At 43.4% G+C, this 13418-nt stretch overlaps 1 protein-coding gene across 2 annotated transcripts in view; it reads left to right on the top strand.

Annotated features, from left to right (window-relative positions):
- LOC311045296 (DNA ligase 1-like) overlaps window positions 1-13418 on the top strand; it is a 108383-nt gene that overhangs the window by 42534 nt on the left and 52431 nt on the right. For both annotated transcript variants that reach the window (XM_084057114.1, XM_084057113.1), the window contains 4 exons: window positions 1591-1676; window positions 6012-6127; window positions 8685-8780; window positions 11475-11585. In XM_084057114.1, coding sequence (XP_083913240.1) covers window positions 1591-1676; window positions 6012-6127; window positions 8685-8780; window positions 11475-11585 — 409 coding nt within the window. The remainder of the gene's footprint in view (window positions 1-1590; window positions 1677-6011; window positions 6128-8684; window positions 8781-11474; window positions 11586-13418) is intronic.

The raw sequence follows: 13418 nt of genomic DNA, 5'->3' as shown, positions 1-13418 counted from the left end.
CACTGTGAACACTGTTTTGTCCATGAATCATGTCTTTACACTAGACGCTGTGAACACTGTTCTGTCCATGAATCTATGTCTCAACACTAGACATTGTGAACACTGTCCCCACTTGACTGTCTCAACACCATAGACCAGTGGTTCTCAATTTTTGTTTGACAATTTAAGGAGTTTTAAGACATTTTTAACACATTCACTGCCAGGGGTTTTCTAAAACAGGCTGTAGCTTCTGCCAGCATTTTTAAGCTTTCTGACAAGAACCACCGAATGTTTATCTCCAGTATGATCGATCCCCCTGATGGTTGCTAGTCACGGAGGGTTTCACTGTGCTCCCGTTCACTTGTTATACCCAGTTTTGCCAAAAATACATAGTAAAACACAGGAGCAGAGATACAGAATATTTCCCAAATACTTTAACCAGAACGTTTTTTTCTTTAAAACCTTGAAAAATGTGTTTTCACTGTGATACAGATGACTAGGAATAATACTATGCCATTGATAGCCTGGCTCCAGCCCCTGAATTCAGGGTGTGGTGACGTTGTAGAAGGCGGGGGTTTCTCGGTTTGAAAATCCAACCGGCGGCCCGGTCCCAATCGGGATAATGCCGTATGAACCAATCGTCAAAGAGTCCCACTTTGGCCACGCCGCCATCTCAGAAAAAAACTGCTGAACTGAGAGAGAGGGGCTTTAAGACTGAATAATGGACTGAAACAAAATGAAAATTCACGCTGAGAGTGTCTGATTAATGCATTGATTCAAGCCAGAACACATATCGATTGATTGATCATGAATATAATCATGCTCTGAGTGTACAGTCCAACCACCACCCGTTGGGCTGCCCTGCCTGCATTGACATTCTTCAACCTTCACAAGGAATCACTGATCTCGTCTTCTTGGGGACGGACTGTGGGTCAAGAGTTTTGGGAGATTTAAACGTCAATATATCAGTGGATTAAGCCGTTCGATCCGGGAACGCATCTGTGCCATTTTAGATGTCTTTGGGCTATTAAAAAATTGCAGATATACAAGCTCATAGCGCGGCACCGAGTGCCGCGCTACGAGCTTGTAGATCTGCTATTTCAATTTTTTTATTGTAAAAAAATCATTGAATATATATATTTTTTAAAGCAAACATTTTTAACTCAAATCTTTGCTTCTGGAGATTCTACAAATGTCCTCTAAATACTATGTTTTTTAATTTAAAATCTTTTACTTTTTTTATGTCAAGGACAACCCAAAATGATATGTAAATCTTAGAATATTTTGTTCCAGGGACCTCCAGAAGCAAAGATTTTAGTTACAAATGTATATATATATTCAAAGATTTGCACAAATGTTCATGAGTATTTCAAAAATAGCAGATATACAAGCTCATAGCGCGGCAATGAGCTTGTATATCTGCTATTTTTGAATAGCCAAAGCAATCTTGAAATGACACAGATGCGTTCCCAGTCTCGATGGATTAAAATGCTGATGCTGAAGTATTTTATTTTGAAGAAGAAACTTGTTGAAGTTGATATCGGTGGATATTTATTGCTTTGTTATATATCCATCCTGTTTGATATGATGTCTCCTCTCTCCCGATTTTAGTGAGTTGCCCAATTATGAAGTGATTATTCCAGTCATGCTGAAGGAGGGCATAGACCAGCTTCCCAAGCACTGCAAGCTCACTCCAGGTAAGCCAACACGATGCAACCAGTTACACTAATTCAAAGGCACCACTCTCTTCACACTGGGTGTGATTTAAAAATATATATATATCTGTCCTGCCATACTGTCTGTTTCCGAAAGTTGCTTATAAAATAGTCAATCAATCAATGACTCAGGATGAAGTCAAAAGAAGTGCATTGTTGGCAAATAAGTTTTGACTTTAACCCATTAAAACCGGGAAGGCGTACAAGCTCACAGCTGTTGCAGGCCGCACTGCAAGCTTGTACATCTGCTATTTTTATGAACATTGTGAGAACTACTGATTTAGAGGTCATTTGTAGAATCGGCCTCAGGTCTTAATGGTTAACCCATTAATACCAGGAAAACATCTGTGTAATTTTAATATTTATCTATATCTATCTCTATAATATACTGTATATGAACGTTTTTCAGAAAACTCTTAGGATTTAGAACAGTTTGCTTAGAACAGTAGTTCTCAAAAATCTTGAAAGTGTTATGAAAAATGTTGAATAATTTAACACAAATCTTCTATTCTGGGGGGGGGGGTCTGGGTGGGAAGGGGGTGTGGAGGGGTCCGCGGCCAAATACTGGGGGTGCCAAATACTTTGGCACGAAATAGTTTGAGAACTGCTGCTGATTTAGAAGGCATTTAGTCGGCCCTCAGGTCTAAATAGTTTAATACAGTAGTGTATTACAACCATGGTCTCTCTCTCTAGTTGGCACGGGTTCAACAGCCAGCAGAGTTGCTCTGTCCAAGGGTTGTGATGCACTGCCTGACTCTGCATACTCTATCTCTACTCTGTCTCAGTAAAGAAAAATATATACTCTACGCTTTTAGTGGACTGTCCAGTCTCTCCAGCAGAGAAGAGAAACGCTCTGAAGTAGCACCATTACCTGTTGAGACTTAATAATAATAACAATACATCAGACTTATAGAGCACCTTTTTATAGGTATTCAAGGACGCTTTTTTTTTTCTGTGCACGCAAACTCAAGTACCTGATGTTGTTTGTACTGTACAGTATGTTGTCCCATTAACTCTTTAACCCATTGAGACCTGAAGCCGATTCTACATGTCTCCTAAATCTCAACAGTATTCTGAAAAAACAATGTTTCTAATATATATCAGTGGTGCTCTATCTTTTTCATGTCAAGGACCCCCAAAATTATATGTATTTGGCCGCGGACCCGCATCAAAATATTTTGTTCCAGGGACCCCCAGAAGCAAAGATTTGAGTTAAAATGTTCGCTTTAAAAATATATATCAGAAGATTTGCACACATTTTCACGATTTTTCAAAAATAGCAGATCTACAAGCTCATAGCGCGGCACTCGGTGCCGCGCTATGAGCTTGTATATCTGCTATTTTTGAATAGCCAAAGTGTAAAATAATGCTTTATAGCTCAAATGGGGGGGGGGGGGGTGTTCTTGACATGAAAAAGTCTTGAACTACTGATTTCAGAAGGCATTTGAAGAATCGGCCGCAGGTCTTTAATGGGTTAAAGCTAGTTCTCGTTCAAAGATAACCGGCATAGGATGGGCCTCTTCATTATGCCGTGGTCATAGGGATAATGACCATTAGCATACAGGAATGGAGAATTGGCACCGGGCACACGTACATACCGTACGAGACAAATTAAACTTGCTGCTAGGTTTGCTCTCTACAGCCCACTCGGGCTCCGGTACTTAAACTGTCAATTGGCGGTTTGGTCTGGAAAATCTACCTGGCTGATAAAAAAATACAAACACTAATGATCAGCTTCTGTGTCTGAGCAAGAAAAAAGAAAAGAAAAAAAAAAGGTCAGGTGGGGGATAATAGCTGGATAATGTTAACCCATTCAATCCTGGAACGCATCTGAAATATTCTAAAATAGCACATATGCAAACTCATAGTGCAGCATAAGAGTGCCGCGCTTATGAGCTTTTTTTTATCGTGAGAATTTGTGCAACTCTTTAATTTTGGGTATGATGGTTTTACCCATCAAAACATGTTGTTCCAGGGACCCCCAGAAGCAAACAATTGAGTTAAAAATGGTGTTTCATAACAAATATGTGTATTCAAAGATTTGCACAAATGTTAAAGATTTTTTCAAAAAATAGCCAAAGTATAACATTATGGTTATAGCTAAAAATCTAAAATGACACGGATGCGTTGCCCGTATTGAATGGGTTAATGGCGTTACTAAAGCTCCATATAGCCCCCACTGGAGGCTCTATTTTATTTAGCATGCTTCATTATTTACGGCTACATGTGCTGCTGCATACCGTCGGAGCCGCAAATGGGACTGAATGGGCGTTGAATGAATGAACAATTCAGAGTCTAATTATTCTCCCGACCGCGTTGTTCTCTTCATGAAGCCGTTAACGTGTTTCAAACACGCATGGTGTTTGTGAGGTCAGGGTTACAGTCGGGTTAGGGTTAGGCATAGTGTTTGTGAGGTTAGGGTTAGGGTTAGGGTTAGGCATAGTGTTTGTGAGGTTAGGGTTAGGGTTAGGCATAGTGTTTGTGAGGTTAGGGTTAGGGTTAGGGTTAGGCATAGTGTTTGTGAGGTTAGGGTTAAGGTTAGGGTTAGGCATAGTGTTTGTGAGGTTAGGGTTAGGGTTAGGGTTAGGCATAGTGTTTGTGAGGTTAGGGTTAAGGTTAGGATTAGGCATAGTGTTTGTGAGGTTAGGGTTAAGGTCAGGGTTAGGCATAGTGTTTGTGAGGTTAGGGTTAAGGTTAGGGTTAGGCACAGTGTTTGTGAGGTTAGGGTTAAGGTTAGGGTTAGGCATAGTGTTTGTGAGGTTAGGGTTAAGGTTAGGGTTAGGCATAGTTTTTGTGAGGTTAGGGTTAAGGTCAGGGTTAGGCATAGTGTTTGTGAGGTTAGGGTTAAGGTCAGGGTTAGGCATAGTGTTTGTGAGGTTAGGGTTAAGGTTAGGGTTAGGCACAGTGTTTGTGAGGTTAGGGTTAAGGTTAGGGTTAGGCATAGTGTTTGTGAGGTTAGGGTTAAGGTTAGGGTTAGGCATAGTTTTTGTGAGGTTAGGGTTAAGGTTAGGGTTAGGCATAGTTTTTGTGAGGTTAGGGTTAAGGTCAGGGTTAGGCATAGTGTTTGTGAGGTTAGGGTTAAGGTCAGGGTTAGGCATAGTGTTTGTGAGGTTAGGGTTAAGGTCAGGGTTAGGCATAGTGTTTGTGAGGTTAGGGTTAAGGTTAAGGTTAGGCATAGTTTTTGTGAGGTTAGGGTTAAGGTCAGGGTTAGGCATAGTGTTTGTGAGGTTAGGGTTAAGGTTAGGGTTAGGCACAGTGTTTGTGAGGTTAAGGTCAGGGTTAGGCATAGTGTTTGTGAGGTTAAGGTCAGGGTTAGGCATAGTGTTTGTGAGGTTAGGGTTAAGGTCAGGGTTAGGCATAGTGTTTGTGAGGTTAGGGTTAAGGTCAGGGTTAGGCATAGTGTTTGTGAGGTTAGGGTAAGTGAAATTAAATGTTAGGGTTTAAGCGCGATCAAGGCGAAACACCAAGGAAAGAGGGTTAGGGTTAGGGCCATGTCATGTCACAGGTGAACATTCGGCGGAAATGGACATATGACGCGTTGATGTGAGCTTGTAGACCGTCTGGTTTCGTAGATTTGGTGTAGATGGAAAAAAAAGGATAATGGCTAAGCCCTATTTTAAATTTGATCATACTATGATGTCCCACAGCAAGAATGTCTTATCTACAAGCTACTTTTTTTTTAAATGACATGCCCACACTGGGGCACGCCAGGTTCAAAGTGCTTAAACACATTTTCAGTCAACTACAAAGTGCAAAACGCGCCGCCTGCCCAAAGCAAAAGGTGGAAAGTTCTCCTCAGGCAGGCAAACTCGGAACAATGCCTTCACTAAGATATTCATGACTCATGAAAAATGGACGACGGATGGAGGAGTCGCTGAGTGTTCTAGCCCCTTACTTTTTTTCCCCTTTTTGCCCCCGCCCCCCCGCCGGCTGCTCTGCAGTGTTGATTTCGTCGACTAAAACTATGATGAAAAATGTTCGTCGACTACCTTTTTTTCATAAATAAAAACACAACGCGGCGCGCTGCGACCCGTTGTGAGCTTGTAGATCGGCTATTTTCAGCATGCAATCAAGTGTAAAATTGGCCATTACGACGCCATCCAAGCCCGCCAAAATACATTTTAGTGGACTAAATCAACTGTAGATTTAGTCAACTATAATCTAATGATATTTAGTCGACTAAAACTAAAACATTTCAGATGACTAAAATATGACCGATATAACTACCGTAAATGGAATTTTGTCCAAAATTTGCTGTCAAAATCAACAATGCTGCTCTGTCTTCATGTCTTTATCGTTGTGGTTTTCTCACCCCAGGCGTGCCTCTGAGACCCATGCTGGCCCACCCCACCAAAGGAGTCGGAGAGGTGCTGAAGAAGTTCGACGAGGCGACGTTCACCTGCGAGTACAAGTACGACGGCGAGCGAGCACAGGTGCGTGGGAGGAGGGTGTTAATAATATATGGAGGAGGGGGGGAGAGCAAATGTTTGTTTTTTCCCACGCCTACAGACATTTAAACATTATGCCTGCTGAACTGTATATGCATATTAGCTTTTGGCTCCTTTATGTACAGTATATGATCTTTCATTTATGCGAGGGATTGTGTGGCTGTGTGGTGGGGGTGGTATCTTTTGAAAGCTCATGCATGTGATGCATTTTTATTGTGTCTATCGGTGTTTTGTATGTGCATGACCATGCTTGTGTGTGTGTGAGTGTCATTGTGTGCGTGTGTGTGCGTGACCATGCTTGTGTGTGTGTGTGTGCGTGACAATGCTTGTGTGTGTTTGTGTCATTTTGTGTGTGTGTGTGTGTGGGTGTGTGCGTGCGTGTGTGTGATGCCGATTAAAGTATACTACGATGGTTCCATTGATCTAATCCGGAACACCATCGATTGATTGATCATTAAAATTAACAGGCTCATTAAGACCTGGAACGCATCTGTGTCATTTTACATTTCTTTGGCTATTCAAAAATAGCAGATATACAAGCTCACTATGAGCTTGTAGATCTGCTATTTTTGAAAAATCGTGAAAATGTGTGCAAATCTTTGAATACATATATTTTTACAGCGAGCATTTTTAACTAAAATCCTCGCTTCTAGGCGTCCCTGGAACAAAATATTTTGAGATGGGGGTCCGTGGCCAAATACGTTTTGGGGGTCCTTGACATGAAAACGTTTGAGAACCACTCGTATAGAAACATATGTTTTTTCAGAAAACCGTGATTTAGAAGACATTTTGCAGAATCGGAACCTCAGGCCTCAATGGGTTATTAAACACGGGGCGGACGCGTTGAGTGGTCAGATGGGTGGGCCGTGGACGCTTTTTGAGATTTTTCAAGTGGGCCCTGATGATCCAGAAAAGGTTGAGAGAGAACCACTGTGCTATTGTTGTGTTGAGATGAAGCATAACGCCATGCTGTACCTCCAGCCTACAGGTAGAGGAGAGAGAGAGAGGACATCATGGAGAGGGACGCAAGGATACAGAGAGAGAGATGGAGAGTAAATAGAACAATACAGAGAGACGGGGGCAGAGTCACAGAGAGAGAGAGAGGAGAGCACGTTTAAGCCTGATTTATACATCGCCCGGAAATAGCCGATCTACAACCTCACATCGCGTTGCTCCTGCAAAGCGCCGTGAGCTCATAGATCGTGTATTTTCTGACTATAAATGAAGCATTAGAGGGGGGAGGAGAGGGGGTGGGGTGGACGTAAGGGGGAGATGTAGAAAGAGGCACATCACAAGGTTTTGTACCCCCACCGCCCCTCTCCTTTTCCTCCTCCCTCCCTCCATCCCTTTCGGCGGAGTCGTTAATTTTTCTAAAGTCACGCCAATAAGCCGCTGCCCTTCCAATGTAATTCAGTGACTGAGGAAAGGAGGGAGAGACAGGCAGACAGGCAGACAGACAGACAGACAGGCAGGCAGGCAGACAGACAGACAGACAGACAGACAGGCAGACGGACGGAGAGCGGCTAAGAGCAGAGGACAGAGAATGAGACATAATACATAGAAACTGTGATGTGTACAAATTGGCGACAGACAGACAGACAGACAGACAGACAGACAGACAGACAGACACCAATTGGGAGGAGAGTGAGTCAGAGCTATACAATGACGTCGGCTGCTTCTGTGTGTGTGTGTGTGTGTGTGTGGGGGGGGTGCACTGCCGCAGAAAGCCAGCAGGGGGACTCAAAGGCTGCACACAGGTCAAGTTACTGCGTGTGTGTGTGTGTGTGTGCAATACACACACATATATTACAAGGTGCCAATACACAAGTGTCGCCTTTTGCAGGTTCGGGGGCGGGGGGGGGGGGGGGGGGGGGGGGGGGGGGGGTCGTATTAGACGCCCACGGCTGCCTGGCTTCATGCATTATTCACATGTATCTTAACCCATTAAGACCTGGAACTGTGTCATTTTTAGTTTTGAGCTAAAAAGCATTATTTTACACTTTGGCTATTCAAAAATAGCAGATATACAAGCTCATAGCGCGGCACCGAGTGCCGCGCTATGAGCTTGTAGATCTGCTATTTTTGAAAAATCTTGAAAATGTGTGCAAATCTTCTGAATATATATATTTTTAAAGCGAACATTTTTAACTCAAATCGTTGCTTCTGGGGGGTCCCTGGAACAACATATTTTGATGGGGGTCCGCGGCCAAATACATATCATTTTGGGGGTCCTTGACATGAAAAAGATTGAGCACCACTGATATAGAAACATACGTTTTTGAGAAAACTGTTGAGATTTAGGAGACATGTAGAATCGCCTTCAGGTCTTAAAGGGTTAAAAGATGAGTCCAAAAAGCACACAGGTCTCCTAAGGGGGAGCAGGGGAGCTTCAGCACCGCACGCCGTCTGAACCAACGCCTCTGAAATGATATTGGTTAATTAAACACCCTCCCCCTCCTCTCCTTTCCCCTCCTACTCCCCCCCCCCCCCCCCTCTCTGTCTCTCTCTCTCCCCCCCCCTCTATCTGCTCCCCTGCCAATAGATCCACATACTGGAGAGCGGAGAGGTGCGAATCTTCAGCCGTAACCAAGAGGACAACACCAGCAAGTACCCTGATATCATCTCCCGAATCCCCAAGGTAAACCGCTGAAAGTCACTGCACACACACGCGCACACACACACACACCCACACACACACGCACACGCACACGCACACGCACACGCACACGCACACACACACGCACACACACACACACACACACACACACGTGCGTTTGTATTACCATTCTTGTGAGGACGTCAACATTTTTGTACAGCATTGAGAATAGCGCTGCGACGCGCTGCCACCTGTAAATGTCTACTCCTAACCTTAATGTCATTTTAGTCTTTTCCTATTTGGAAACCTAAATGTGTTTTAACCATAAAAACAAGCATTTCTTTCTTGTGAGGAACCAGGAAAACTGTCCTCACAATATCTATTTGTCACATTTTACTATATACTTGTGAGGACATTTGGCTCTCACAAGTACAGTAATACAAGAACGCACGCACAACACACACACACGCACGCCTCAGATGCGCGCGTGTGTGCGCGCGCATCTCGCCTCAGATGCGCGTGCACGTGTGCACGCACACACGCACGCCTCAGATGTGCACGAGCGCACACACGCACACAAACAAACACACATATGAACGCACGCCTCAAATACGCACGCACACACGCACGCACGCACACACACACACACACACACACAAACGCACGCCTCAGAACGCCATGAGCCCCTCCCCTCTGTCAGGGAGCACTCTGGTCCACCCAGAAGACCCTCTCCTCAGTCAGGGAACACTCTGGTCCACCCAGAAGACCCTCTCCTCAGTGAGGGAGCTCTCTGGTCCACCCACACGCTGCCTAACGGGTTTGTGTGCCATCCATATTAAATCCTTTACACCCACTATGTTTCTGATCCTCCTCTGTCTCACTCCACCACTCTGTCTCACTGTGTATCTCTCTTAGAGTTCTCACATTCTGCCCAAACCCGATCCTACCCGACCCAACGATTTCGGGCCGACGCAAGACCAAAATCTATGCTAATAGTCGGGTTCTGTTAGAAAAAAAAGAAATCTATTACACCCAAAAAAATAATTCAACTGCCCCTAGTGGTCTAACGGTAAGGTCGACGAAAATAGCAGTGGATGTGTTGGATGCAGCTCAAAGTGAATTTTACTCAGGTATCTAGTTTGTCTGCGTCCGACCTCCCTAGACCGTATTATTAAAGACAAACAGGCGACAATGGCCAAAACTCAATCGAAAATCGGCGATCGAAAAACAGCGATCGAAAAACGTCGATCGAAAAACAGCGAAAGTGGCCGTTTTCAAGATGTTTTGGCCATTATCTCTGGAACAGAAGGTCCAATCTGCTCAGTTCAAACCTTTTCTGGGTTTTATGGCCTAAAAGTATGGTAATTCTCACTCTCTCTCTGTCTCTGTCTCTCTCTCTGTATCTCTCTCTCTCGGTGCGTTTTAACAGCGGGCAACTCTCGGGCGATGCCGGGCGACATCGCCCAAAAAGATAAAGAAAATCCATCTTTCATCGCCCCCCCGCCCACTTCGCCCGATCGCCAGTAGTTGCCGGCTCTCATAGACTTTCTTTATCTTTTGGGCGATGTTGCCCGGCATCGCCCGACAGTCGCCCGCTGTTAAAACGTACCGTCTCTCTCTCTGTAGCTCTGTCTCTCTCACTGTATCTCTCTCACTGTATCCCTGTCTCTCTCTGTATCTCTCTCTCTCTGTAGCTCTGTCTCTCTCACTGTATCCCTGTCTCTCTCTGTATCTCTCACTGTGTATTTCTCTGTATTTCTCTCTCACTGCATCTCTCTCTCTCTCTTGGTTGTGTCTCTATAATCTTCACTTGTCTCTTCAGGGCGGTATCTGGAGTTGTTTTTTTCCTTGGTACCTGAAAGGCGTCCTTAAAAAGCTATCAGTTTGTTGTGGTGACTTCACTAATGGCCTGCTTCTCTCTCTATCTGAAAGCCCTCTTCTCTGGCTCTTCTTGCTGGGCTTGTATCTTCTTTTACTCCACTCTCACTCTGTGTCTCATTTCTTCATTCATTCCCTCTCTGTGTTGTTGTGTTGTTCCTTATCCCCTCCTTCCCATTCCATCTGGCCATCCAGTCCATCCATCTCTCTGTGTGTCTCTCTCCTCCTCTCTCCTCCTCTCTCCTTCTAACACCCAGCCGTTTGTGGAGGTGTAAACTTGTAATGACAGTGGTGGAAGAAGTACTCTCTTTTTTTTGTGACTTAAGTAAAAGTATATAGTATATAATGCAATATAGAAGTACTCTGTTACAAGTATAAGTCCTGTATTCAAAATTTACTTGAGTAAAAGAACAAGAGTGTTGGCATCAAAATATACTTACAAGTACCAAAAGTAAAAGTGCTCATTATGCTGAATGTGCCATTTCACAATCCTTTGAAAATAGCAGATCTACAAGCTCACAGATGCGACGCGTTGTGAACTTGTAGATTGGCTATTTTCAAATAGCCAAAGTGTGTATATATAGGGGCTGAAGTGGTTTTTGGTTTTGTAATAAAAAATCTAAATCTACAAAGTAACTAAAGTTTTAAAATAATTGTAGTCGAGTAAAAAGTACAATATTTGCCTCTGAGATGTAGTGTATACTAGGAGTATAAAGTATTGAAAATTGGACATACTTTAGTAAAGTAATTGTACTTAAGTACAGTACCTAAGTAACTGTGTGATCACTGTGTAATGATCTCTGTCTGTCTGTCTGTCTGTCTGTCTGTGTGTGTGTGTGTGTCTGTGTGGTGTACCAGGTGAAGAAGGACTCTGTGGTGTCCTGTGTGCTGGACTCTGAGGCGGTGGCCTGGGACACAGAGAAGAAACAGATCCTCCCCTTCCAGGTCCTCACCACCAGGAAGAGAAAGGTACCAGATGATGAGAGGCTTATAGGGGTTGTTGTCCTGGACTCCCGGTTGTTTCACCCCGGGTCCACGTGGTTTTGAGGTTAGGGTTAACCCATTCAATCCGGGAACGCATTTGTGTCATTTTTAGATTTATTTGGGCTATTCAAAAAATAGCATATCTACAAGCTCATAGCTTGTAGATCTGCTAACGTTTTGATAAGCCGTGAACGTTTGTGCAAATCTTTAAATATACAATTTTTTAAAAACCTAAACCTTAAACATTTTTTACTCAAATCTTTGCTTCTGGCGATTCTACAAATGTCTTCTAAATCCTAACATTAAAAAAACAACAAAAAAAACAAACGTATGTTGCTATAATATCAGTGGTTCTCAAACATTTTCATGTCAAGGACCACCCAAAATTATATATACTGTATTTGTCCGCGGAACCCCCCCCCCCCCCCCCCCCATCTCAAAATAGGGAACCCCAGAAACAAAGATTTGAGTTAAAAATGTACATGTATATATTCAAAGATTTGCACCAATTTTCAAGATTTTTCTAAAATAGCAGATCTACAAGAACGACATTGTTCCCATGACGTTCCCGGATTGAATGGGAATTGAATTAAGGTTAGTTTTTGTGAAGTTAAAGTTTAGGATTTAGGCGCCACACTAAAGGAAGAGGGAGTCCCGGTTGTTGTCACCAAGCCCTCAGAAGAATTATTGTTTTCTGGCGCCTCTGTATCACACCTACACAGTAACACATTTGAGTGTTGATTTAAGTGTTAACAACCCCTCTCGGGTCTACTTTCTGCCTTGAATTAACACTTAACTTAACAATAATGAATTTCATCTCCCGTTCTGCGTGTTCTTTTTAATTGTATTATTATCTCAAGTTTTTGGGGAGGATAGGTGAGACACCGGGACGCATCAGTAAAGCTTAATTTACCCACACGGGTGTCGCAGTCTGTCGCATGCTGAATATATCGGATCAACAAGGTCCCGCCGCGTCAGCGTCGTCTGTTATATTTGGCGGCACGACAAAACCGCTCAAATCAGGCTACAGCAGGGAGCAGTTAGATGTTCAGTTCATATTGTTTCTGAAGTTTTGTTTTAGTTTCAAAGATCCAAAATAATAGCAATCCAAGGCACTCTTCAAAAAGGTTAAAAAGCTAAAAGTATGTTTGTTTTTTTAATGGCCTTTTATGGTGTTTATATAATGCTTTTCTTTCCTGAGAAATTTGCGTGGGTCTCATATGGCCTTCTCCAGGGCATCGCATGTCTTGAAGAAGTCTTTTATATTAAACCGTTTCATCCTTTTTGAAGAGTTTATTTAGTATTTTTCATGCACCATCCTCTCAACTTTGCTTCACTAGACTTGAGCCCCATTTACACTTAGTCACGAAATATAGCCGAAAATACCCGATCTACAAGCTCACTACGTGTCGCAGAAGCGACATGTAGTGAGCTTGTCGATCGGCCATTTTCCTTGCGCGACACTGTCGTACCACAAAGCATGAATTAACATCAGAGCGTTGCCCTCTTAATTTCTTTTAGTTTGTCAGAGGGGAGATGCCCTTGTGTTCAGTTTGTTTCTGTGTTTATCGCGGACCCCCCCCCACACAAACACACACACCTCCCACTCCTTTTCAGCAGGAGACTGTTCTTCTACAGCAGTGGTTCTCAAACCTTTTCATGTCAAGGACCCCCAAATGGACACTGATTAGCCCGCAGACCCCCCCCCCCATTTGAAAAGATATGCCAGGGACCCCCATAAGAGAAGAGTTTATACGGCTCTAGCAGTGATTCTCAACCGTTTTAATTTCAAGCACCCCCAGTTTGACAACATGCATT

This window comes from Gymnoscopelus microlampas (assembly GCF_963454915.1).
Source record: "Gymnoscopelus microlampas genome assembly, chromosome: 5".
NCBI classification, from domain to species: Eukaryota; Metazoa; Chordata; class Actinopteri; order Myctophiformes; family Myctophidae; genus Gymnoscopelus; species Gymnoscopelus microlampas.
This window is presented reverse-complemented; position numbering and strand designations above follow the sequence as displayed.